Genomic DNA, 23,460 nt, shown 5'->3' on the forward strand with positions numbered 1-23,460 from the left:
TCACAGGATCTATAATGATCAGGGTTTAACTGATCACCATATTTGGGGTCGGGAAGGAATTTTCCTTCCAGGCAGATTGGCAGAGGCCCTGGAGGCTTTTCACTTTCCTCTGCAGCATGGGGCACGAGTCACTTGTTGAAGGATTCTCTGCAGCTTGAGGTCTTCAAACCACAATTTGAGGACTTCAATAACTCAGACATAGGTCAGGGGTTTGTAACAGCAGTGGGTGGGTGAGATTCTATGGCCTGCATTGTGCAGGGTCAGACTAGATGATCATAATGGTCCCTTCTGACCTTAAAGTCTATGAGTCTATAAGTCTATAATTAATTCTTAATTTATTAGCACTGAAATTATTCTGTTTGAATTGCAATCATTTTAAAGGGAAAATTCAAATAACTCATTTTTTAAGATGATTGTGATACATTGACATACATCGTTATAAAATTCAGCACTTACATAGCACTTTAAAAAGGTAAAACACTGTATAAACATGAATTAACTCTCATAACACTGCTGTGAGCTAAATATTATCATCCCTATTCTACCGAGGGGAAATCAGAGAAAATATTTATATCAAGTGATTTCCAGGACCAAACAGAGACAGTGGCAGAGCAAGAATGGAAATATAGGAGTTGTTCCTGGCTCTGGTGCAGGTCTCTCTTTCTAGTTAGATCATGATGCTTTCTCATGTGGGTAGTGTTAGCAGTTAATCATTGCTTTAGAGCCATCAAAGGGCAAAACAGTGGTTATTGTCTTTGACTGTGTAACTACAAATCACAGCTAGCTCATTTCATATAACCTGCACTCAACTTCCTTCTACAAACTCTTTATATTTTAATTAATTTTATTTTTATATAAAACCTATTTATTTGCTTATTTCTGCAACTACTGCACTTAATATGCAATAAACAAATGTGTCTTCTAACCTTTGTTAGGTTTTAATAACTGAAGAAATGTTTTATCTACTAGATGTTTTTGTTTTACCAGTGTTTGTATTGGCTATGTTTAAACACAGTGTACTCAGCGTTTTTGCTAAAGTGTTTTTGTCTTTGCTATTCTGTTCACTGTTTTTTAGATTGTTATGTTTTGTTTGCCATGTATTTACATAGAACCACCACAAAATATACTCCTGTGTATGGAAATATTTGCACACATTCAGATATTCAGTGTTTTGCAGGCAGAATGTAGGGCATGAATTTTAAAATATGTCCCTAAAAGTTAGTTTGGATCCATACAGCTTATAACTCATCTGAAACCATAAGTCTCTCTGCAATATCATAATAGTTTCCACAGCAGCTAAACATATGTCACAAATTAAGGATTCAGACTACGAAAGCTGAATAAGAATTAGAAATGACAAAATATTCTAAAAGTTCTTGTCTTTAATAGAAGACTTCTTAACCAGGAACAAGGAGAGGAAACTACAGAAAGTCTGTGTGCTCATACAGAACGTAGTACACTAGATCCCTAATCCTGGTTAAAGTCACAGGGTGTTTCTGTAATTAATAATGATTATAATAATATGTATATTATAAAGTTGCTTCCAAACAAAGTTTTCTTGAAGTTGAAAAGAGAAGGCAGCCACTGTTTGAAGAATCATTATGTAATAGTTTTGTAGACTTATCACACTTATATCTGATAAAAAAAATTGACTGTAACATTTCATTGAAGTTGAAGTTCCTGGGTAGCAACTATACAAGGCTGGCAGCTGCCAAGAGCTATGAGATTACTGACTAGAATAACATGTCTGGAGCCCCACCTAGAACTGAGACAAAATTTGATTCATATTCATGCACATATTTACAATATACCTCCAAAATGAAATAAGGATATAATTCCATGATAATATGTCAGACTTAATTAGATCAGCAGATGCTCAAAATCGAACTAAATTATTTTCTAATAAATGTGCTCTTATCAGTCTATTGTCTTTCTAGAGCTACAGTCCTGGGGATCTGTGTGTCCTTGAGTCTTGTACCATCAGCTATCCACCCCACCTGCATTGATTCAAGAATCGTAAGGTGGGAAACCACAACTTCGTCTGCCCTCAGTTTCTTTCCACTACTTCAGAGTTCATTGGTAAATACTCCAGAGAAAGGGAGAACGAGGATTGGAAGTGTGTTTCTGCAGAAATTTGGAAACAGTAGAACCTCAGTAGCAGAGAAAATCAGCAGAAGCTGGGACTGGTGGACTCTGATGACGTCATCAGTGCCTGACTGGTTTTCACACCCTTTACTGTGGATGGTCTCTCTCCCCACTTTGCTGATTGGCAGTTTGCTCCCACTCTATCCTGCCCTCTCCATAACAGTTTCAGTACTTAAGCCTGGCTCCACCTGTCCTCCATGGGCCCCTGCTTCCCTTTTCCCTTAACTTCTCCCTTTCATGTCCTTCCTTGTCTCTTTTTTTAGCTAATTTGCTCTCAACAAAATTTCATACAAACAATTAAAAAAAGAAAAATCAGTAACAAAAAGGTGGTGCTTACCTTGTGGGGGCTTCCTAGAAGTGGTGACATCCTAGGCGGAGCCATGGCCAGGGGTCTCTGCGCGCTGCATCCACCTACAGGTACCACCCCTGAGCTCCCATTGACCGTGGTTCCTGGCCAATGGGAGCTGCGGAGCCGGCACTCGGGGTGGAAGCAGCACGCAGATCTGCATGGCCTCGCCTCTGCCTAGGAGCTGAGGGAGGGGGATGTCACTGCTTCCAAGGAGGTGCAGTGCCAGGTAGGGAACCTGCCAGCCCTGCCACCCCTTCCCAGCACCAGTGGGGGTCCGAAGCCATGTGCCGCTGCCTGCCTCCCACCACCCCACCCCCTGAGCATCCATGGCAGCTCTGGGCTACACCCCTCCCCCCAAAGATTTAGTCAGGAGTATGTAGTACAAGTTATGGACAGGTCATGGTTTACTGCCCGTGACCTGTCCATGACTTTTACTAAAAATACCTGTGACTAAAACATAGCCTTACTAATAAGTAATACACTTGAAATAATGCAGTTACTAGAAATACACCATTTTTTTCTTCATTGGAATTTATCTACTGATCTCCTTTCTCTGAAGATCAACAAAGAGTAATAATCCCAGGAACAGGGCTGAGAAGGACTTAATTAAATAAGGATTGAAATACTGCTCTTTCTCCTGAGTATCAGAGGGTCTGTTAGGAGACTGAAGTATCAACAAGTAGATGAGCCCTCACTGGAGCCACAAGAATCCCATGAGTGCTGTCCTCTCTGTTTCTTGTACAGGTAGACTTTGTTTTCCAAAACCTTTAGCAGATGTCTAAGGTTTTCAAAATATTTGTGGTGTAACTGGAGTGAATATTATCATCGGGAGACATGACAGAGAGAAAGGATGTTTTGTAATCCTTCATGAAGCTAATTTAGGTCACAGCTGAGCCGATTCTTTTAAAATGTTTTGTGAATAATTATGCAATGAAAAATTGTCAACATTTATAACACGTTACTTGCAGTGAGTTATTTGACAAGTTTCAGTCATCAGGCTCATCTATTATTTGAGTCTTGAGACAGATTATCCATATATTAGCCAGTGGTAATGAAAGCTGTGGAGGAGAAGGGGATGAATAGAACCCCTGCATTGCTTTGAAGGACATGGGTTAGGAACTCTTATACTCCCTTTCATAATTCTGAAATTCTTTTGGTATGCTTGTCATCTCCCAATCTTTTGAAAAAGTATCAGATTTTCATGAAAATAAGTATTGTGCCTAAATAGATTATATAACTATGAATAAACAGTAATACAAAAGTTGAAGGTACTTTTGTCATTTTGTTGGCCTAGTTGTGTGGTTTTCAACCATTTTTTCATTTGTGGACCCCTAAAAATATTCAAATGGAGGTGTGGATCTCTGAAAATCTTAGACATAGTCTGCAGACCCCAGGTTGAAAACCACTGGTCTGGTTTACATCAGATGGTGTAAATGTAGTCTTACCATTGAGAAGCCAGTGTAGTAAACACATCAGTGGTTTCAGGTTCTTGGAATAGTTTCAGAAGTTCTGGGTCACAGGATAGGTGTGCAAGGATTCTTAGTTCAATATGGGAAAAATCTAGCAAATAAAACTCTCCATTAGTACCCTTGCAACTTTTCTATTACTGTATTATACTTTTTAAACATCCTTTCCATATTTATTTCCATTGTTTATATTTTTCAGTTACAGGACAACAGAATTTTATAGAATTAATTTTTTTTCACAAAAGGTTATAATTTTGTGAAAAGAATTCAAACACAAAACAATATAAAACTTTAGAGCCTACAAGTTGAAGCAGGAAGGGACATACAAATGTTTAGCATATCTGACATGTAAATACTTTGCATAGCCAGCTACAACAGTGCCATGTGAATGCCTGTTCTCACTTTCAAGTGACATTATAAAAAAAAAAAGCGAGCAGCATTATCTCCTGTAAATGTAAACAAACTTGTTTGTCTTAGCAATTGACTGAACAAGAAGTAGAACTGAGTGGACTTCTATGAGGTGAATAGAAAAACATCCAAAATATTAATAATAAATTTAAATTGGTATTCTACTATTAACAGTGTGATTAAAACTGCAATTAACTGTGACTATTTTTTAAATCTAGTTAATTTGCTTTGCAATAATTGTATGCATTAACTGTGATTGACAGCTTTAGTGAAAATTATCCTTGCCCAAGGCATGAAAACTTTCTGCATGAATGATTAAAGTTTGGCAAAGTTAGAGGTGCTTATGCTGAAAAGTATTAAGTAGCTTTTCAGTTAGATATTGCTACCAGCGCTGCCTATAATACAGACATTCAGACTCTGCTTGTGAGGAATGGGCCACTCTTGAAGATAACTACACTTAACATCAATGCTTTTTCTTCACAAGGTCAATGAAGATGTAGTGGCATCCAAAAGAGGACTGGCAGCAGTTATCACAGGACTTTTGTTAATATATAATCGTAAGATAATTTCCATCATTATTGTTACCTGCTGCTAAGAACATATATCCTTTAGCTGAAACAAACAATGTTCTTGGGGAAATAGTTACTATTTCATTTTCTTTTCCTAGAAAGGAGATGGGATAAACATATAATACATCACAGAAACAAAACAAAATAATAAAACTTTGTTGTAAAACAGGCAAGGTTGCTAAGCATCGAACGTATCTGACAGACCACCACAAATGCAAGGAATTGAAAAGTTAAGCCATCTAACAGCAATTATCCTGTACTCAACAAATAAATAATGAATTAATTTCCTACTTCAATCACAATTTCCTAGGAAATTATTTCCATGTGTACTGAATCTTTACAGAAGAAATGACAGGATGACAAGTAAAAGTTAATGCATTACTGGAATCCTATTCTACTTGGTGTAGGAAAGGCAACAATGCTTGAAGTATAGTATATTTCCTCTACTACTGATTGTGACCAACTGATTGTAAAAGTTGCAAAGGAGGAAATGAGAAGATCTGGAAAAGTTTGAAAAGGAAAGAAAAACCTGAAAAAATGTAGTTTTGCTAAGTACATTTGAGTAGGGCTCTGTGTTGGTCATGGAAGTCGTGGAAGTTATGGATTCCATGACTTCTTGCGACCTCCGTGACTTCTGCAGTGGCCAGTGTGGCTGACTGCAGGGCTGCCCAAGCAACTGGCCCTGGAGCCAGCTGCTCAGGCGGCCCTGGGGACAGCGACACCGGCCGCTGCTGGAATGGCTCTGCAGCCAGCCGCTCGGGCAGCCCCGAAATCAGCCATACCAACTGGTGCGGCTGGCCCTGGGGACCACCTGAGCAGTGGTCCCAGGGACAACTGGAGCTGCCACAGCTCAGAGCAGCGGCTGGCCCCAAGGCTTTCCCCGCCCCTGGCGGCAGTTGGAAAAGCCACTGGCTCCCCGGGACGGCCCCTGTGGCGGTATCTGGAGCACCCGCTGGCCCCCCGGGTCTCCTCCCCCCAGCAGTGCCCCTCCCCCTAAGATTCATTCAGGAGTATTTATGGTATAAGTCATGGATAGGTCACAGGCCGTGATTTTTTGTTTCTTGCCCATGACCTTTTACTAAAAATACCCATGATTAAATCACAGCCTTACATATGATCCATGAGCATCATTATTGAATTTTGCCAGACTCAGTCTAGGTCTGCCTATGTGCTGTAGTATATGTTGGGTAGCATGTATATGTATCCACTGTTTGTACACAGATGAAATAGCTAAAAATAACATGAGAAATTACAAACTTCCAGCTTTAGCCATTCAGAGTTTTTTCTCATCTCAGATAGACACTTATAATTCTAAGGTTTTTATTGTTATTCCAAGCTCTTCTCCTCATTTCACTTGCACTTCTAGAAACATTTTGCTTCATTATATTGAACTGTGTCCTATTCCAAAACCTCCTGTGCAAAGCCAACCACTGCTCCCTACAGAAACCAAGAGCAACAAAGCAGCAGCAGCGGTCTTGTGCAGCTACCTGCAGGAAGAAAAGGTTATGTAAGCAAGTCTCTCATACTGTTCACTCTTATGGGTCCAGTCCTTTCTCTATCACTTGGGTCATGATTCCCTAGGACTTACAGCCCTCTCTATACTATTCCTTGAATCCATTTTATAGCATCCATCTGACTAGCAATCAAAGGATATTTTGACCCTTAGCTGTTTGACTAGATCACGTAAATCAAACTATCTAGCACTGTCACCTCCCTAGGAGAAGTTTTCTCAGATGAAAGCACAGAAAAACTTGTTAGTAAGATAAGGCAGGATAATTTGGTTCCATTACAACGATGCAAGCTACAAACTGTGAAAAAAGAACACAAACTGAAGGTAGGAGGACTGGCCGGGAGGGCAGAGAATATTTAAAAATCGATGAACTCGTTTGCATAAATCAAGGAAGAGGCAGCAGAACCCACATGCTGTACTGGCAAGAAGCAGCAGAAAGATTAGTTTAAAAGATAATGTTATAATATAACTACACAGTTAGAATGTAGTCTCTCTCCATTTTTGAGATGTTGGTATGCTTTAATAGTACTTGATCACATATTTTTACTCAGACACTTAGATAAATGCATGTCATTTTATAAAACTACATAAATAACAACTTTTGCCTTTACCTTTTACATATTGCTTCTTAATAATTTGAACTGGATGCTTGGAGATACCTTGGATATTCTGTAAATAAAATAACAGGAAAATTTTTTTTACAGGAATTGAAAATGTATTTTAAAAATATAATTTAGGAGAACATCAAAGATTAATTTGATAGATTATATAATGTTAACATGTTTTATTTATTTTATAACAAACAATATTTGAATTATATTTTGACAATATACATATACTTAACTGTAAAGTATATCATGTAAAATTAAGCATTTTGAATTATGACATAAAAACCCAATTAATGAAAATGATAATTATGTACAGCCTACACTCACATTTAAGTGATGAAATGTACACTAAAATTTTAAGTATGGAGTTGGGGTGTTAGAGAGTCTAGTGGGATTAAGTAGAGTAATTAAATTATTGTATCAACAGATGAGAGGCAAGCACAGCAAAACTATGAAAATTGAGCGTGGTCTGGAAAGCCATATTAAGTAGAAGAGAAGGCTATAAAGACTTACATGATAGAGAACCGAGAAAGCCTAAAAAGCTTAAGAGAAGAGAGGTATTATTATGATAAGAGAGATTTGAGATAGGTTTTAGGTGGAGTGATTGCCATATATGCAGGATATTCATGTTGGCTTAAAAATCATTAAATTAGGGTAGGATATTAAATACGGAGTCTTTCATATCACAATACACAGAATTATTATTTTGCTTATCGAAAAAATATGTTTTTAGTTAACCCAAGAAGCCATTCTGTGTACTGTATCTACTTGGAACCAATCTGTCAGTGCAGGACAGGATGCTTCAGGGCACCTGGCTGGGCACACCTTACTGCTCCTTTAGAGGAACAGTATTCATCCTAGCTGCAGTTTACAGTTTACATGCTGAAAGGCTGATCAAGCCCCCAAGCTAGCAGATCACTTCCCCCAGGGCTGTGATGCACTCAGGGCCAGCTCCAGGCACCAGCAAAGGAAGCAGGTGCTTGGGGCGGCCAAAGGAATGGGGCGGCACGTCTGGGTCTTCGGTGGCAATTCGGTGGTGGGTCCCTCAGTCCTGCTCTTCCTCTTTGAGCTGCCACCGAAGTGCTGCCGAAGAGGAAGAGAGGGAGTGAAGGACCCACAGCCGAAGTGTCGCTGAAGAACAAAGCAGCGCGATTGAGCTGCCGCCGATCGGCTTTATCTTTTTTATTTTTATTTTTTCGCTTCACCTCTTGGGGCGGCAAAAAAGCTGGAGCCAGCCCTGGGTGCACCAGTCAGGGTAGTAAGCCAGAATCCTAACCTAAATCTAGAGCAAAATCCCTCTCTGCTGATACACTGATGGGAAGGACCTGGGCAGGGCTTAAATTCAGCCGAAGATGTCCAGAGCGGAGCTCCAGTAAATACTTCCAAACCCTCAGGAGCCCCGGCATGCCCCGCGAGGCTGAAGCCCCGAGCCCTGGTGCCTCCTGCGGGGCTGAAGCCCCATGCTCTGTGGCGCTAGGAAATAGTGAGAATTTAAGTCCTGGGAAAATTAAGGGTTCTGAACACTCTTCCTCTGCTAGCACACCTTTGCAATACAGGACAAAGTTTTTGCCCTATATTTAGCATTTTATTTGCTATTTCACAATTTTCTACACCTGTTTCTTTGGAGCCATCACCTGTTAAAAGCAAGTGGGCATACATTGCTGTCAATTTTTCTGTGACTGAACAAGAAAGACACCTGTGGATCTTTACCCTTCTTTACTATACTATTTCTAGTGTACTGTGAAACTTTGAACAATGAGAATGGATTTCTGGTTGAATCATGCTTTATGTAAGGATAGGATTCAAGTAAAAAATCTAAGATTTTCCAAAGATATAAGATGTTCTAATGCAGTTGTCTTAGCTTTGGGGAATAAAACTGAATTCTACAGGAATTGTTTATTCCTGAAGGACTCTTACATGCTGATCTTGATTTGTGGATGCACCACCAAACATCATAATTCAAAGAAGCTTTTTTAAAATTTTAATCTGTTTTATCTCAAAATTATTTTCAGATACTGTAGCATCATAAGCTTGAGCTACCTAGTGCAGTTGCATTTTAAAATTTGTAATACATTATGGAAGAGGTTCTTTATTAAGTACAGCCAATCTACAGGTATAAAAACTGAGAACTGTCTAGGCTCATCAGTAAAGAAGACAATCCAGGGCTAGGTGTCAAAGGGATAATAATTTAACCTTCCCTTTTAGAGACCTGGGTTCACAGCCTGTAAGAGTTACCAATGAAAGGTATGACTGCAACCAGTAAGGACTATCAGTGAAGTGTGAAACATGACATCCATGATAACTTCCTCCTATTATTTTGTAACACTATTCCCCGTCACCTGGACAGGTAGCATCTGACAATACATGACATGTAACATTTAGCGTATGATAATGTGTGTCAACTCCAGTTGTTATCAGTTCATATAATACGTCTGTACATAACTCAGTGGTTAGATGAACGTGCCAAAGTTATATGTTTCAGGATGCAAGAATGTTGGGAGCAGGGATGTATAATTTCAAAATACGAAAAGTCACTCCCTATGCAGTTTTGAACTCGGAACCATTTTTTTTAAAGCTAAGAGGTATGCAATCAAATTGAAAAGTAAATTAAGTTAAAATTTTAGCCATCCATGTATACTTATAATGAAATAAAATAGCAAAAAGTGAAAATGATTTCCCTCAGTAACACTGTGAGGATATTCACAATTAAATGTGTACAAGATAGACCTCTGCCTAAACAACACACACAAATATATAGTGCATTACTAAATGAAGTCCAATAGTTTTTCACATTAAAAGAAAACTAAGAGCATTTTTCTCAACCCACTAATGTGCAGACTGGCAAGGAAAGAAACATTTATTACCATGAATAAAAGTTTGAAATTTATTTTTTGTTTTTTAATTCTTTACTTGAAAGTAGCAGTTCTAAACATTTGTGTCGACTCTGATGTAAAATAATGTGGTTTGTGATACGAGGGACAAATTATCAAAATGATAATTACTTAAATTGTGTCCACATAATCCACATTTATGTGCACAAAACAAGTACAGTAAATGGGTGTCTGTGCTTGTTAATATGAATAATGTGGACAATCTAAGTGGGTGGGTGAGCTGCTAGATTTTCAGCATTTTTGAAAATCAGACCATGATTCAAATGCCTAGGTATAGATTTATGAGCCTAACTTTATCCATTTTTGAAAAAATTGGTCTAAAAGTTTTTCTTCTGACAATTTAATATTGATTGAATATTATTTTATATTCTTTTCCATTCGGCTTTTGCAAAGCTAGTGACACTGCTCAACAAGATGTGTGTTTCAAGCTCTACATTAAGAAATGGCACTTGTAAATAAAAACTTTGAAAACAATAACTTTCAGTTATTCCTGTTGACTGGAGAGCCTGAACTTGTGAATTTCCAAATTCCTGCACAAAGTGAAACTGATACAGATTTCCTTTAAAAATTACTTTACCAAGGTAAAAGAATACTGTTTTACATTCCTATTCTCACTGAAAACCAAATGCAAGTACAGTGTCCATCATGCTAATCTTAGAGTGTTTTCAGAAGTTTTACTAATGCCTCTTAAAATTCCATTCATGTAATCCCAAGGCGAGAAAAATTTATACTGCACCTATTTTCTCATGTAAAATAGTCAGCAAATTACAATTTAAATAACTCTTCGGAAGAGAATTAATTTGGAGAATGTATGCAATTTAATGCTGATTTTTAAGAGCATTTAGAGATTTAAGAGGGTAGAGGAACAAAGACAAGGAACTTAAAAGAAGCCTCCACGTAAAAGTCTTCTCACTACTTGAGTCTGACAGTACAGTGTGCTTCAGATGATTCAGTGTCCTTCTCAGGGAGGCAGGTACCCGGAGTCCTATGCCACAACAAAATTTAGAATTGCCCTGCCCAGGGAGGCATCCAAAGCAGCTTCCCCTCCAGAGGCCAGCCACGGCACCCTGCCCCAGACACTCATACTCCCTCCTCCCCTGAGGCCAGCTGCAGCCCCCCGCCCCAACCCAGACACTCACTGACCCCTACCCTTCTAGATCCTGGGGATCCAGAGAGAGAAATGGCCTGATGCTGGGTCCCGGGCTTGCACAGACTTTCCTGTGTGCTGCCACCTCCTTCCTTCAGGGCCTGTTGTCCAAAACACCTGGTCTGACCGGCTACGAATTATGGAATCATAGGACTGGAAGGGACCTCAAAAGGTCATCTAGTCCAGTCCCCTGCACTCATGGCAGGACTAAGTATTATCTAGACCATTCCTGACAGGTGTTTGTCTACTCTGCTCTTAAAAACACTGCTATGATGGAGATGTCACAACCTCCCTAGGCAATTTATTCCAGTGTTCAACCACCCTGACAGTTAGAAAGTTTTTCCTAATGTCCAATCTAAACCTCTCTTGCTTCAATTTAAGCCTATTGCTTCTTGTCCTATCCTCAGAGGTTAGGAACAATAATTTTTCTCCCTCCTCCTTGAAACAAACTCTTAGATACTTGAAAACTGTTATATGTCCCCTCTCAGTCTTCTCTTTTCCAGACTAAACAAATCCAGTTTTTTCAATCTTCCCTCATACGTCATGTTTTCTAGACCTTTAATCATTTCTGTCGCTCTCCTCTGGACTCACTCCAATTTGTCCACATCCTTCCTGAAATGTGGCACCCAGAATGGGACACAATACTCCAGTTAAGGCCTAATCAGCATGGAATAGAGCAGCATTACTTATCATGTCTTGATTACAATACTACTGCAAATACATCCCAGAATGATGTTTGCTTTTTTTGCAACAGTGTTACACTGTTGACTCATATTTAGCTTGTGGTCCACTCTGACCCCCAGATCCTTTTCCGCAGTACTCCTTCCGAGGCAGTCATTTCCTGTTTTGTATGCATGCAACTGATTGTTCCTTCATAAATGGAGTACTTTGCATTTATCCTTATTTAATTTCATCCTACTTACTTCAGACCATTTCTCCAGTTTGTCCAGATCATTTTGAATTTTAATCTTATCCTCCAAAATTCTTGCAACCCTGCCCAGGTTGGTATCATCCACAAACTTTATAAGTGTATTCTCTATGCCATTATCTAAATCATTGAAGATATTGAACAGAACCGGACCTGAAATGGATCCCTGCAGGACCCCACTCGTTATGCCCTTCCAGCATGATTGAACCACTGATAACTACTCGCTGAGAATGGTTTTCCAACCAGTTTTGTGAATGTGAAGGAGGAATTGTTTGCAGGATAGCCTAATTGCTCTAAACTTCAATATGTTGATGTGGAGCATAGATTCCTGAGGAGACCATGTCCCTTCCACTACCTGCCCCCCAATTTGAGCCTCTCACCTTGTGAGGGATGTACTCATTGTTATAGTCTTTGTTAGCAGTGGGGAACTAAACAGGAAGCTCCCACATACATCCATACACCCATCTCTTTCCTCTGTCCTTCCACCAGATAAAGTAGTCCAGGACCCTTCAAGGAAACATGACTAGAAAGTCAAGACTGTGTCTGCCCGGGGCATACACTGTCTGTAGCCACGCTTGCAGGCATCTAAAGTAAAGCCCTGCAAATGGGGTCACATATGTTTTTGCAGCCATATGACTCAACATGACCAGATAAGACCACATGGATGTCCTGGGGTTCATCTGAATTTGCTATATGAGTCTGCTCATACAAGACAATCCCTTCCTTGATAAGTATGTCCTGGCTAACACTGTATCTAGCCTTGCCCTGTTAAACTCTATAGTTTACATTGGTTCCAGGGTGGACTTTTCCAGGATCATCCTGAGACCTAGCCTCTTGAACAAGTCCAGAAGCACAGTGGTCACTTACTGAGTTACCTGGTAAGATATTCCCTGTAGGAGCCTGTGACAGGGTGCACCTGCCCCACACTGGTACCGCAGGGGTTAACTCCTCCCTTTTGGCAGAGGAGGCCACATTCCCTCAGCCCTGCTCCTTCCCGCGAGGCCCTGACCTTGCTTCTCCTCTTCCTGCTCCCACTCTGCCCTATCCATGGAGGCTCCCTGACCGCTCACTGTTCTCTACCATCCCCCTAGTGCCTCCAGCCAGCCACCTACCTAACAGCTGATCGGTGGCACTGCCAAACAGCTGTGGTTGCTGAGTGCTGAGCAGTATTTTTTTTTCTGTGGATGCTTGAACCCCCTATGGAGTCGGTACATATGGCTCTCTGCATTCTCTGACATTTGCAGGACAGCTCATGAGGAATGCCAGTGGAGGCTGGTCTTTGCATAAACTGTGGTTTGCTAGATTTTTGCTTCATCACAGTTGTGTATATACCTGCTTCATGAGTGTCAGTTTCTGGCAGTCAATACAGTTCTTGAAGCCAGGATCCTTGGTATGCTCTCCCTGCCACTGTAGAAGTCAGCACAAACACTGAAGCTCTCTCCTAGATCACAAACAGTAAGAAGGAACTAAAACAGTGACGGTCCAACAGCCCCCTTTATACCCTCAGTGAGGAGCATAAGGAGTGGGGGGGGGCGCATGCATGGACCAAATGGACACTGCTAGCAAAAATTCTCTGGTCCTAGAGTGTCACCTTGTCTGAAATTGCTCACAACTGTAAGTGTCTATCTCAGGGCAGACAGTCTTACCATGAAATCACAAACAGTCCCCTTAGCCTCTCCAGTCTATCTTGCCATCCAAACAAATAACTCTGTGATAAAACGTTATTAAAACAAAAAATCATACCACATCAGGTTTCTCCCAATCCCAAGAGACCTGTCACTTACCCCAGAACAATTGGTACTCTAGATCTTACACCAAAGACAATGCTGGTAACAAATGATATAATAAACTGTTAGTTTCCCAAAAGTCTTTCAGGTTAACCAGATTGTCTCTGGGGATCTCCACTTTGCATCTGGTACCTATCCCCTACCCATCCAAACTATCCAGAGACATTCTTTGAATCCATATTTATAGTATCTTCACATGTAAAGCAAGCTGACAGTGTCTCTACACACTTGAGCTTTTCCTTTAATGATGGTATGTGAGGAATGCACTTAGTCTTTTGACTTCCAACCATTATACATAATTATACATTTGTTTGAAATTAGCTTTTTTCTGTTACAGGCCTTAGGTCCTTCATTGGCATTCCACAAAATTTCTTTGAGGGGTCATTTAGTTAAAGGGTATATACAATGTAAATGTTTGTTGGCACATTACACTAGTCTACAATTTTTGAGAAGTCGTCTGCTTCAGAGATAAAATGTGATATTTATTATGTATTTTGATGTGCTGAATTCAAATATGACAATTAAAACAACTGATTGGCTACTGTTTCTAAGATATTTAAGTTTTTACATTTTATGTTTATGTACGTTGTGTAGATAGTAGAGTTTTAATCATGAATTGTAAACCCAGGTCTTTTCATGTGTTTATGGTTGCTTTACATGATAATATTTCACCTGTCCTGTTTATGTAACACTTTAAAAATCAGCAAAAGGGTTATATAAATAAAATTTATTATGAAACAAAAGGCAAAAAACTATTATGTACATAGTTTAGTCCTATTCAGTGTCTACTCAGCACTTCTTGGCTTGTCTCTTGTATTCATTAAATGGAGCATCTCTTGTCACTGTCCAGCAATAATCTGCAAGCATTGATGGGCTCCATTTGCCCTGATAGCCTGCCAGGAGATTCCACTGCTGTAGTCTGGAGCCCAACAGCTCTGCCTTACTCTTGGGTAGTTCCAAATCCCTGACAAGGTCATTCAATTCATCTTGTGCTATGAGGTGTGGTTCAGAGGAGGAGGATGGGAGAAAATGTGGGTCCTGTGACATTGATGGTTCAGAACCAGAAGTTTCATCCTCTTCCTCTTCCTCGTCTGAGTCAAGTGAGAATGATTCTGGTGCATCATGAACCGGCAGTCCTTCTCCGTGGGGTACTGGGCGTATAGCTGATGGAATGTTTGGATAATGCACAGTCCACTTTTTCTTCTTTGACACACCTTTCCCAACTGGAGGCACCATGCAGAAGTAGCAATTGCTGGTATGATCTGTTGGCTCTCTCCAAATCATTAGCAGTGCAAAAGGCATAGATTTCCTTTTCCTGTTCAACCACTGGCGAAGATTTGTTGCACAAGTGTTGCAGCATATGTGTGGGGCCCACTTCTTGTCCTGATCTCCAATTTTGCAGCCAAAATAAAGGTGATAGGCTTTCTTAACCATAGTGGTTATACTGCGCTTTTGTGATGCAAAAGTCACTTCACCACAAACATAGCAGAAGTTATCTGCACTGTTCACACAAGTACAAGGCATCTCTGCTCACTTTGGCTAAACAGAAATGTGTCCCTTTGCAAAATCAAACACTGACAAATAAGAGAGCATGATACTGTATGATTTCTAGAGCTGATATAGGGCAATTTGTTCAGCAGAGTGATGTAAGCTTTGTTATGATTGCATCATCCATGACTTCTAGGAATAACATGATGCAATTCATATCATGTGTGATGCAATACCAGCTTCAGATTGCATCATTCATTGTTTTGCCTAAAAAGCAAGTACTGTCCAAACCCAGTCATACATTTATTCATAGTTCCAGTCAAAGATGTATTTTAGTCATTTCTGGTTTAAATTGAGATCCCTTCCCTTTATAACTCACTTATCCTCCACCATTCCCAAGTCAAGGGTCGTATATACTGACCCAATAGCATATCTTGAAAACTAGAGCCAATCAACAATTTTAAGCATCATTTTCGTTCTCAGTGACCCAGAATTAGTAAAGTTGGATTACATTTATTTCAGAAGCATTTTGGCTGTAGAGCAGTGTTATAAGAGAAACAGATAAGTGAAAACAATACAAGTAACAGTCCACTAGTTTTCATGAAGTTTAAATATCGGAATACACACTTATACATTTAACACTTTGATCTATACTAACACACAAGTGTTAATAAAATCAATTTTTTTTTATAAGCAAAGGAAAATATTCACCACTGCTTTAATCTTGCCAGGTTCAATTACTTTCAGAAATCTCTTGCCACAGAAATTCAACCACATTCCCTAATATTCAAGGAAAGCCCAAATTTCCTTATACACCTCGGCCCCGATATAACACAACTTGATATAACACAAATTTGGATATAACGCGGTAAAGCAGTGCTCCAGGGGGGTGGGACTGCATACTCCAGCGGATCAAAGCAAGTTCGATATAACGTGGTTTCACCTATAACGCGGTAAGATTTTTTGGCTCCCGAGGACAGCGTTATATCGGGGTAGAAGTGTACTTACAGCAAAGTTCCATTTTATTAATCCATGATTTGAATATTTCAGCAAAAATAAATTGGTTTACCAGCAACAAAACATACCTGTGAAGTCTTCTACCATATTCTCTGAATATCTTGTTCTCCTGGATTGGATTCACATTACGAACGCTAGCATTAGTGATAGCTCTGCTAGTTCCACCATCAGAACATAATTACATATTGATATTGCCCTGGTTTCCTATCCTTTTCAGGGTATTTTACTCTCTCAGAGTTCTGGTGAAATTCATGCAGAGAATTAGGGGACCTCTGTCAAGCTATCACACTAAGAACCAAAACCCTACAAGGGAACATATGAGAGAACAAGTTTTGATGCTTAGAACTTTGTGCTTCTGAAGCAGTGCTGCCCAGCATTTTTGTGTTGGAGATCCTTGCGGTGGACGGACACTGTCCAGAACTTTGCATACAATGTTCCCAGCAGAGTTTGTCTTTTTTTTCTTCATTTTTTCATCTTTATTCTTCCTTTTTGTTTGTCTTTTTTTAAATGAAGTTTTGCTCCCTCTTCTTCCCCCTTTTTTTGGCTATTTGTCCTTACCTAAAGCCTACATATATGTTCAAAGTGGGGTAGCGAAGGGGCTGACTCATTTCTGGTGCTTCATTGTGGCCAGGAATGATGTAGTAGCTCTCTTCCCACTGGGCGTCTCTGCCAACAGCTGGTCTGTCTTTGTGGCAGTATGCCTCTTCCTGTGACTGGACCCTCCAGCCAGGTCACTTGAGAATCCCCCCCCCTCTGAGGTCCTCCATGAACAAAATATGCAAGGGAATTAACACAATCTGAGTTAAAAGGAACTAGAGGGAAAGGATTTCTTCTCAAGGTGCATCTGAATTTGGCCCTCCCTTCCCTCAGGAAGGGGCCTTTGGGCAGCAGCGGTCTGGGAAGCTCCTGCTGTCAGTCAGTCCTTTCCCCAGGAGCTAAGGGCTGAAGGTCTGTTTTCTTCCTTGGTTTGCCAACAAGTAACAAAAGCTGCTCTCTCCCCATTTTAAGTTCCTCCTCCAGCTTGTGCATGCCTTGCATCTGTGGTATGGTAGACCTGCCTGAGCCCAGAGTAGCTCCTTAACCCCCTTGTTGTCCAGTGTGGGGTTAGGGTTGCCAGGTGTCCAGTTTTCAACCAAACACCCAGTTGAAAAGGGACCTTTCCCCCAGCTGGGTGAAAGTGAGTGAGTGAGTGAGGGTGGGGGAGAATGAGCGATGGAGGGGGGAGGGGGGGATAGAGTGAGTGGGGCAGAGCCTTGGAGAAGGGGCGGGGCAAGGGTGTTTGGTTTTGTTAGGTCAGAAAGTTGGAACCCTATGTGGGGTTTGTATACTCCATCACAGGGGGCACCTTTTGGTTGCTCTGTGGAGTCAAGACATGCTCTCACAGCTCAGCTAAGTGACATGAAAGAAGAGATGTAAAGTTTGGGCCAGTGAGCTGATTCCTGATTCTGCAGACCTTTACTTGTGAACCGCTCTTTTACTAAGCATCATGGCTGCTGCAGAAGTAGGGAGGGAAACTGCACTCCACTTGCAGCAGTACATTTGCAGCGCGGAGACAATGTGGATATAGGGTCATGAGGACTTCCCTAACCTAGCCATCCTAAACCAGACTAGCACCTCCTATGTTGGGAAATGCTATTCTAGAGAGACTATACTATAGAAAGATGAAAAATATGTACTATAAGATTTACCATTTGGAAAATTCTATTGTTTGAATATTGATCATGGTAGCTTTCTCAATGTAGAAGAATAAAAATAGTACTTGGCTATTAACATTTCTACAAATAATTACAGTAACAAAGACAGATTTCCCAAGATCATGTCTGTAAGGTTTAGAGAGATACAGTATGCGGTATAAAAAACAGGAAAAGTATGGCAGTGATCAAAGTCACCATGGTAACATCATCAGAGCTTGGAACTAGTGCGCATATGCAGTCCCAAGTAGTTGCTTTGACTTGTGTGTAGTTGCCACCTAGTGGCTACTAACAAATTAAAGGCATACATTTTCATTGAGGACAAAGCCACAGACATTGTTTTTCAGAAAGGAAAGATTACTCACAGGTAATGCGGTTGTCAGAACCCTATTCACCCATCTTATCCAAAAGAGCTATTCAATCTCCAGCCTGATGGAGTTGGATTTTCTAGACTGGAAAACTGAATAGGGCCCTACACTGTGAGATCTTGTCTAAGTCAGCTTCCACAGACAGTAAGCGATCAGACTCATCATTTTGGAGAGCCAACGACAACAAGGTCACAAGGACAATGACCTCTGTCCTATTCTGTCTATCTTCAGTAACACCATGGTAAGCAATAATTCACTTCTGGGCTCCAATCCTGAGAGTATGCTTCCATTCAGAGTTCTGGGGACAAAGTTCCTGGAGAAGTATCTGGGAAACATTGCTGTCTTTTTAGAGGCAAAGTAGTTGTGATGACTATGACCATAAAATAAGGGGTTAATAGTAAGGTTACGCATATCATGGTGATTATACAGAGAAACAACTTGCTAAACTGCAAACTCCTGCCTTTGGGGTAATTTTCCCTGGGAGTAAAAGGAACCATTATGGCCTCTAGATTAAAGGACTGTATTTGAAAGGAGTATGAGGAAACAAAGTATTGGCAAAATATCCGCCTATTGAGAGCCATGCAAGGGTGATCAGTCAGTCAGTTCCTTTGGGATCTGAGATCTCAAGACCTTCAAGAGTGCCTTGTGGAGAGAAGAGGTTAACTCATTCAAAAGCCACCAACAGATTTCTGGAAGGCCTGCAGAACTCAGACCACTAGAACCAGGGAGAGGAGCAAAACAGAGGAGATCTTAAGTCACATTTCCTGACTAGGAAGTCAAAATACTAAGCATCAGTGCTGTTTCCAGGCAGGATAGGAGGAAGAGGATCATATGGCAATATAAACTGGGTTACATACAACTGATACATCACCCTGATTTAAATGTTCTAAGTATCCTTAAAGAAAGAAGATAATAATAATAATAATAATAAAATATGGAAATATACCAATCTCATAGAATTGGAAGGGACCTTGAAAGGTCATTGAGTCTAGTCCCCTGCCTTTACTAGCAGGACCAAGTACTGTCTCTAACGTTTTTGTTTGTTTGTTGCCCCAGATCCCTAAATGGCCCCTTCAAGGAGTGAACTCATAACCCTGGGTTTAGCATCCAATGTGCAAACTACTGAGCTCTCTCTCCCCCCAAAGATTAAGATCATTTAAGAAAGATGTATGTAAAAGACATAATTAACTAAATAGTAAATTCCTAAACTAATTATTATTGCTCAGGTTTTTTTTAAATGTAATGATGAATAAAAATAATCTAAAGAGGTATTTCAGAGAGATGGTTAAAAAAATTATCCCTAAAATGTCTTTTTCACACAAAAATTTCTAAATTTGAAATTTTTTAGCAGCTCTAGTATTGAATGTAGAAGTTTAATGTATTTTTGCTATACTGAAAGCCATATTAAAACATTAGGTTTATCTATCGCTGGAAAGCACAAGTTTCATACTGTCAGTAGACATAGAAAAGAATGGACAAGCCATACTCCTCGGTCATATCTGCATTTTGCTTTCATGCAGTGGTGCAGGAACACTTCAAATAGGGGGGTCTGAAGGCCAGTCCTGTTACCCCTGTCCATGCCCCCATAGAGCCAGCAGCCAGGGGCAGCGGGCTGACAGCGGATCCCCAGCTAAAACCTAGGGGTGCTGCAGCACCCCCTGCAACCCTAGTTCCTGCACTAGTCTCTGTGCTAGTTTTCTCCATTGCTACCCTTGGTGGAAAATTACAGGTTCCGATTTTTCTAATGTAGTTGCAGTCATAGAGGGGAAAAGACTCGGCACTATTAGTAGCTCATCTCAAAAGGTATCATAGATTTTGAGTAAGATGGAACAAGAGGTGAAACTGCCCTAAGATTTGAGGAAAGGCCACAGTTAACTTTTGACTGTCAGAAGTACACAACCAGAACATGAACCATTTTTCCTTGCATGCATCTGATGAATGCATGAACCATTTTTCTTTGCATGCATCTGATGAAGTGAGTATTCACCCACGAAAGCTCATGCTCCAAAACGTCTGTTAGTCTATAAGGTGTCACAAGATTCTTTGCTGCATTTTTCCTTACTGTTTCCTACAAGCTGAAGTGGCTTCTGGAGGATGCAATGTAGTCTCAGCAACGCAGGCTATTTCTAAAAGCTGCAAAAAAAAATTTAATGCTGAGAAAATGCTTTTAAATTTTGAAAAATGGAAAAAATATTGGACAATTGAAAAGGATTAGAAAAATGAAAAATAGAAAAAAATAATTTTAAACATTTAGATGAGGTAATTGCATTCCTTAGGGATAGAGGAAGAGAACCTTTCAACCAGTCCCAGCCTTAGTGTTTAGAACTGCATCATCACTTTTTCCTAGTTAGACCCTGATTACTAGTCCATTAAAAGGTCCCAACTTGAAGACGCAATGTTTCGTCTCTAATAGATGATTATATAATGATACTTATCATGCTGAAAATCAGATGGCTGTAGATGTGTTTTGCAGACAGAATAAACTGGAATGAGTATAAAATTTTCTGATAGTTCCTGAAAAAGAATTCTCACTTCATCCTTCTTCTCTTTTCTAGATTCATTACAATAAAGGTAGCAATCCACACTTTGATAGTAGAGATTAGTTTTTTGTTTCTCGTGCTTGTGCTATGTGCAGCATTTACAAAATTCGGATTTCAAAATTTTCCAGCTCGTCCTCACTTTCAAATATAGATAGTCAAGCCTTTAAATTTATTGCAGTATGAAAGGGTTGTCAATCAACAAAACAGACAATAAAAACATCCCTCTAGACTATAAAAACTATTTAAATCCTACTTGTAGCATATTAATTTGGTACTTCTCATGCAGGGTACCATGACACTATGGTACTATGAGGACTGGCCCAAAAGAAATCTGATGAGGTTCAAGAAGGACAAGTGCAGAGTCCTGCACTTAGGATGGAAGAATCCCATGCACTGCTACAGACTAGGGACTGAGTGGCTTGGCAGCAGTTCTGCAGAAAAAGACCTAGGGGTTACGGTGGATGAAAAGCTGAATCTGAGTCAACAGTGTGCCCTTGTTGCCAGGAAGGCTAACAACATTTTGGGCTGTATAAGTAGGGGCACTGCCAGCAAATCGAGGGAAGTGATCATTCCCCTCTATCTGACATTGGTGAGGCCTCATCTGGAGTACTGTGTCCAGTTTTGGAACCCACACTACAAGAAGGATGTGGAAAAATTGGAAAGAGTCCAGCAGAAGGCAACAAAAATGATTAGGAGACTGGAGCACATGACTTATGAGGAGAGGCTGAGGGAACTGGGATTGTTTAGTCTGCAGAAGAGAAGAATGAGGGGGGATTTGATAGCTGTGTTCAACTACCTGAAAGGGGTTTCCAAAAAGGATGGATCTAGACTGTTCTCAGTGGTAACAGATGACAGAAGAAGGAGTAATGGTCTCAAGTTGCAGTGGGGGAGGTTTAGGTTGGATATTAGGAAAAACTTTTTCACTAGAAGGGTGGTGAAGCACTGGAATGGGTTACCTAGGAGGTGGTAGAATCTCCTTCCTTAGAGGTATTTAAGGTCAGGCTTGACAAAGCCCTGGCTGGGATGATTTAGTTAGGGATTGGTCCTGCTTGGAGCAGGGGGCTGGACTAGATGATCTCCTGAGGTCCCTTTCAACCCTGATATTCGATGATTCTATGACACTACTACAGGCACATAAGAATCAGGATGTGAGATTTACAGACAATAGGTTCACAGGTAAAGAAAACTCATCTTCATTTTTTCTAAGTAATATTTCTTCACATTTAAAAGGAAATAGCTGAGATCAACCTTGTATTATCTTTTCTAATACTAGAGGAATACAAATATACTAAAGACAGTTCACATAGCCATAAACATTTTGGGTAAATGAGGTCAGATACTCAGAGCTGATTATAGGTGTTTCACTGAGGGAGTGAATAAAGGTTACTTACCACTAACTATGGTTATTTGAATGGAATGTCTATACATATTTACACTTCTGAGGTATGCAATTACCTTCAGTGAAGTCTGAATGTTCTGGAAAATAGTGACTGTAGGGACTACTCATATGCTTTCTCGTATCACCAAACATTCCAGTTCTTTCCACTTACTCATAACCCTCTAATAAAGGGGCAGACTGTCCATAGCCCTTTTATGGGTGTGCATTGTAGTGGAGGAGGGCTCAAGGAGCTTTTCTCTCTTGTGAACTCTCTATAAAGGTCACAAATAATCAGTGCAGGGAATGAACAAAACAAAAGTCTCCGGTACTAAAATCATTTGAGTTGCAAAGAAGGCTAATCCTACCTGACTTCTGAACTGATCATGCAGACGTTAAAAACAGCTGTCAGAACACATTTGAGTTCCTCTAACTCAAAGGATCTTCCTAGTATGGCAAGAGAGCAGGGCTGAAACACTTGCTACATGCCTTTAGTCAGCCTTAAAAAGATACTTACCTCACAGCTCCTGGTTAATTTACTTACAGATTACCTGGTGCTTTAGAATAGCTGATGGTACTTTAGAATAGTACTATACTCCACAATGATGTATCATAACCAAGAAATGCTCATATTTATTAGGCACTATTTCTATCTAATAATTCTAGGAACAAAGCCATGTGGGAAATCATAGGGAAAAAAGCAAGGGGTATTTATATGTAAGAATACTTTCTACTTCTGGAATTTTATTTGTGATTTTTCTTTTTGTGCTAAACAGTTTCTTTAAATTCAACAATCCCAATTTGTTTATATTGTATGTGTTTACATTATCATTACTGGAGGGATTTTGGCTCCCTTGGCATGACTTGTGGTGAGGCTGTCTTACATGATATTACCCTATGGTATTAGTCAGCATTAGATTTATATAATGTAAAGAAAATCACTTTCGTTAATAGGTTTTCACCAGAGAGAGCAGACCACATTAACCTGTGTTCACTGACTGGAAGTGAAGCTTCAGTATTCTATAGAGTGACTCCATATAACCTTGAAGTTCAATTGCTATTATAAATCAGATTTTTTTTAGTAACCTTCCCACTCCCAAAATTAGACAGCTACTTTCTTAGTCTGTTTTATTTGACTAAGTTCATAAGAAAACAACACGTATTAGCCAGTAC

At 40.0% G+C, this 23,460-nt stretch overlaps 1 protein-coding gene across 1 annotated transcript in view; it reads right to left on the minus strand.

Annotated features, from left to right (window-relative positions):
• Window positions 1-23,460, minus strand: part of POLN (DNA polymerase nu) — a 197,903-nt gene that overhangs the window by 77,468 nt on the left and 96,975 nt on the right. The window contains exons 13-15 of the mRNA XM_030563754.1: window positions 7,059-7,116; window positions 4,954-5,031; window positions 3,940-4,054 (exon numbers count right to left, since the gene is read on the minus strand). Of these exons, the coding sequence (XP_030419614.1) occupies window positions 3,940-4,054; window positions 4,954-5,031; window positions 7,059-7,116 (251 nt within the window). The remainder of the gene's footprint in view (window positions 1-3,939; window positions 4,055-4,953; window positions 5,032-7,058; window positions 7,117-23,460) is intronic.

This window comes from Gopherus evgoodei, chromosome 5 (assembly GCF_007399415.2).
Source record: "Gopherus evgoodei ecotype Sinaloan lineage chromosome 5, rGopEvg1_v1.p, whole genome shotgun sequence".
In the NCBI taxonomy this organism is placed as follows: Eukaryota; Metazoa; Chordata; order Testudines; family Testudinidae; genus Gopherus; species Gopherus evgoodei.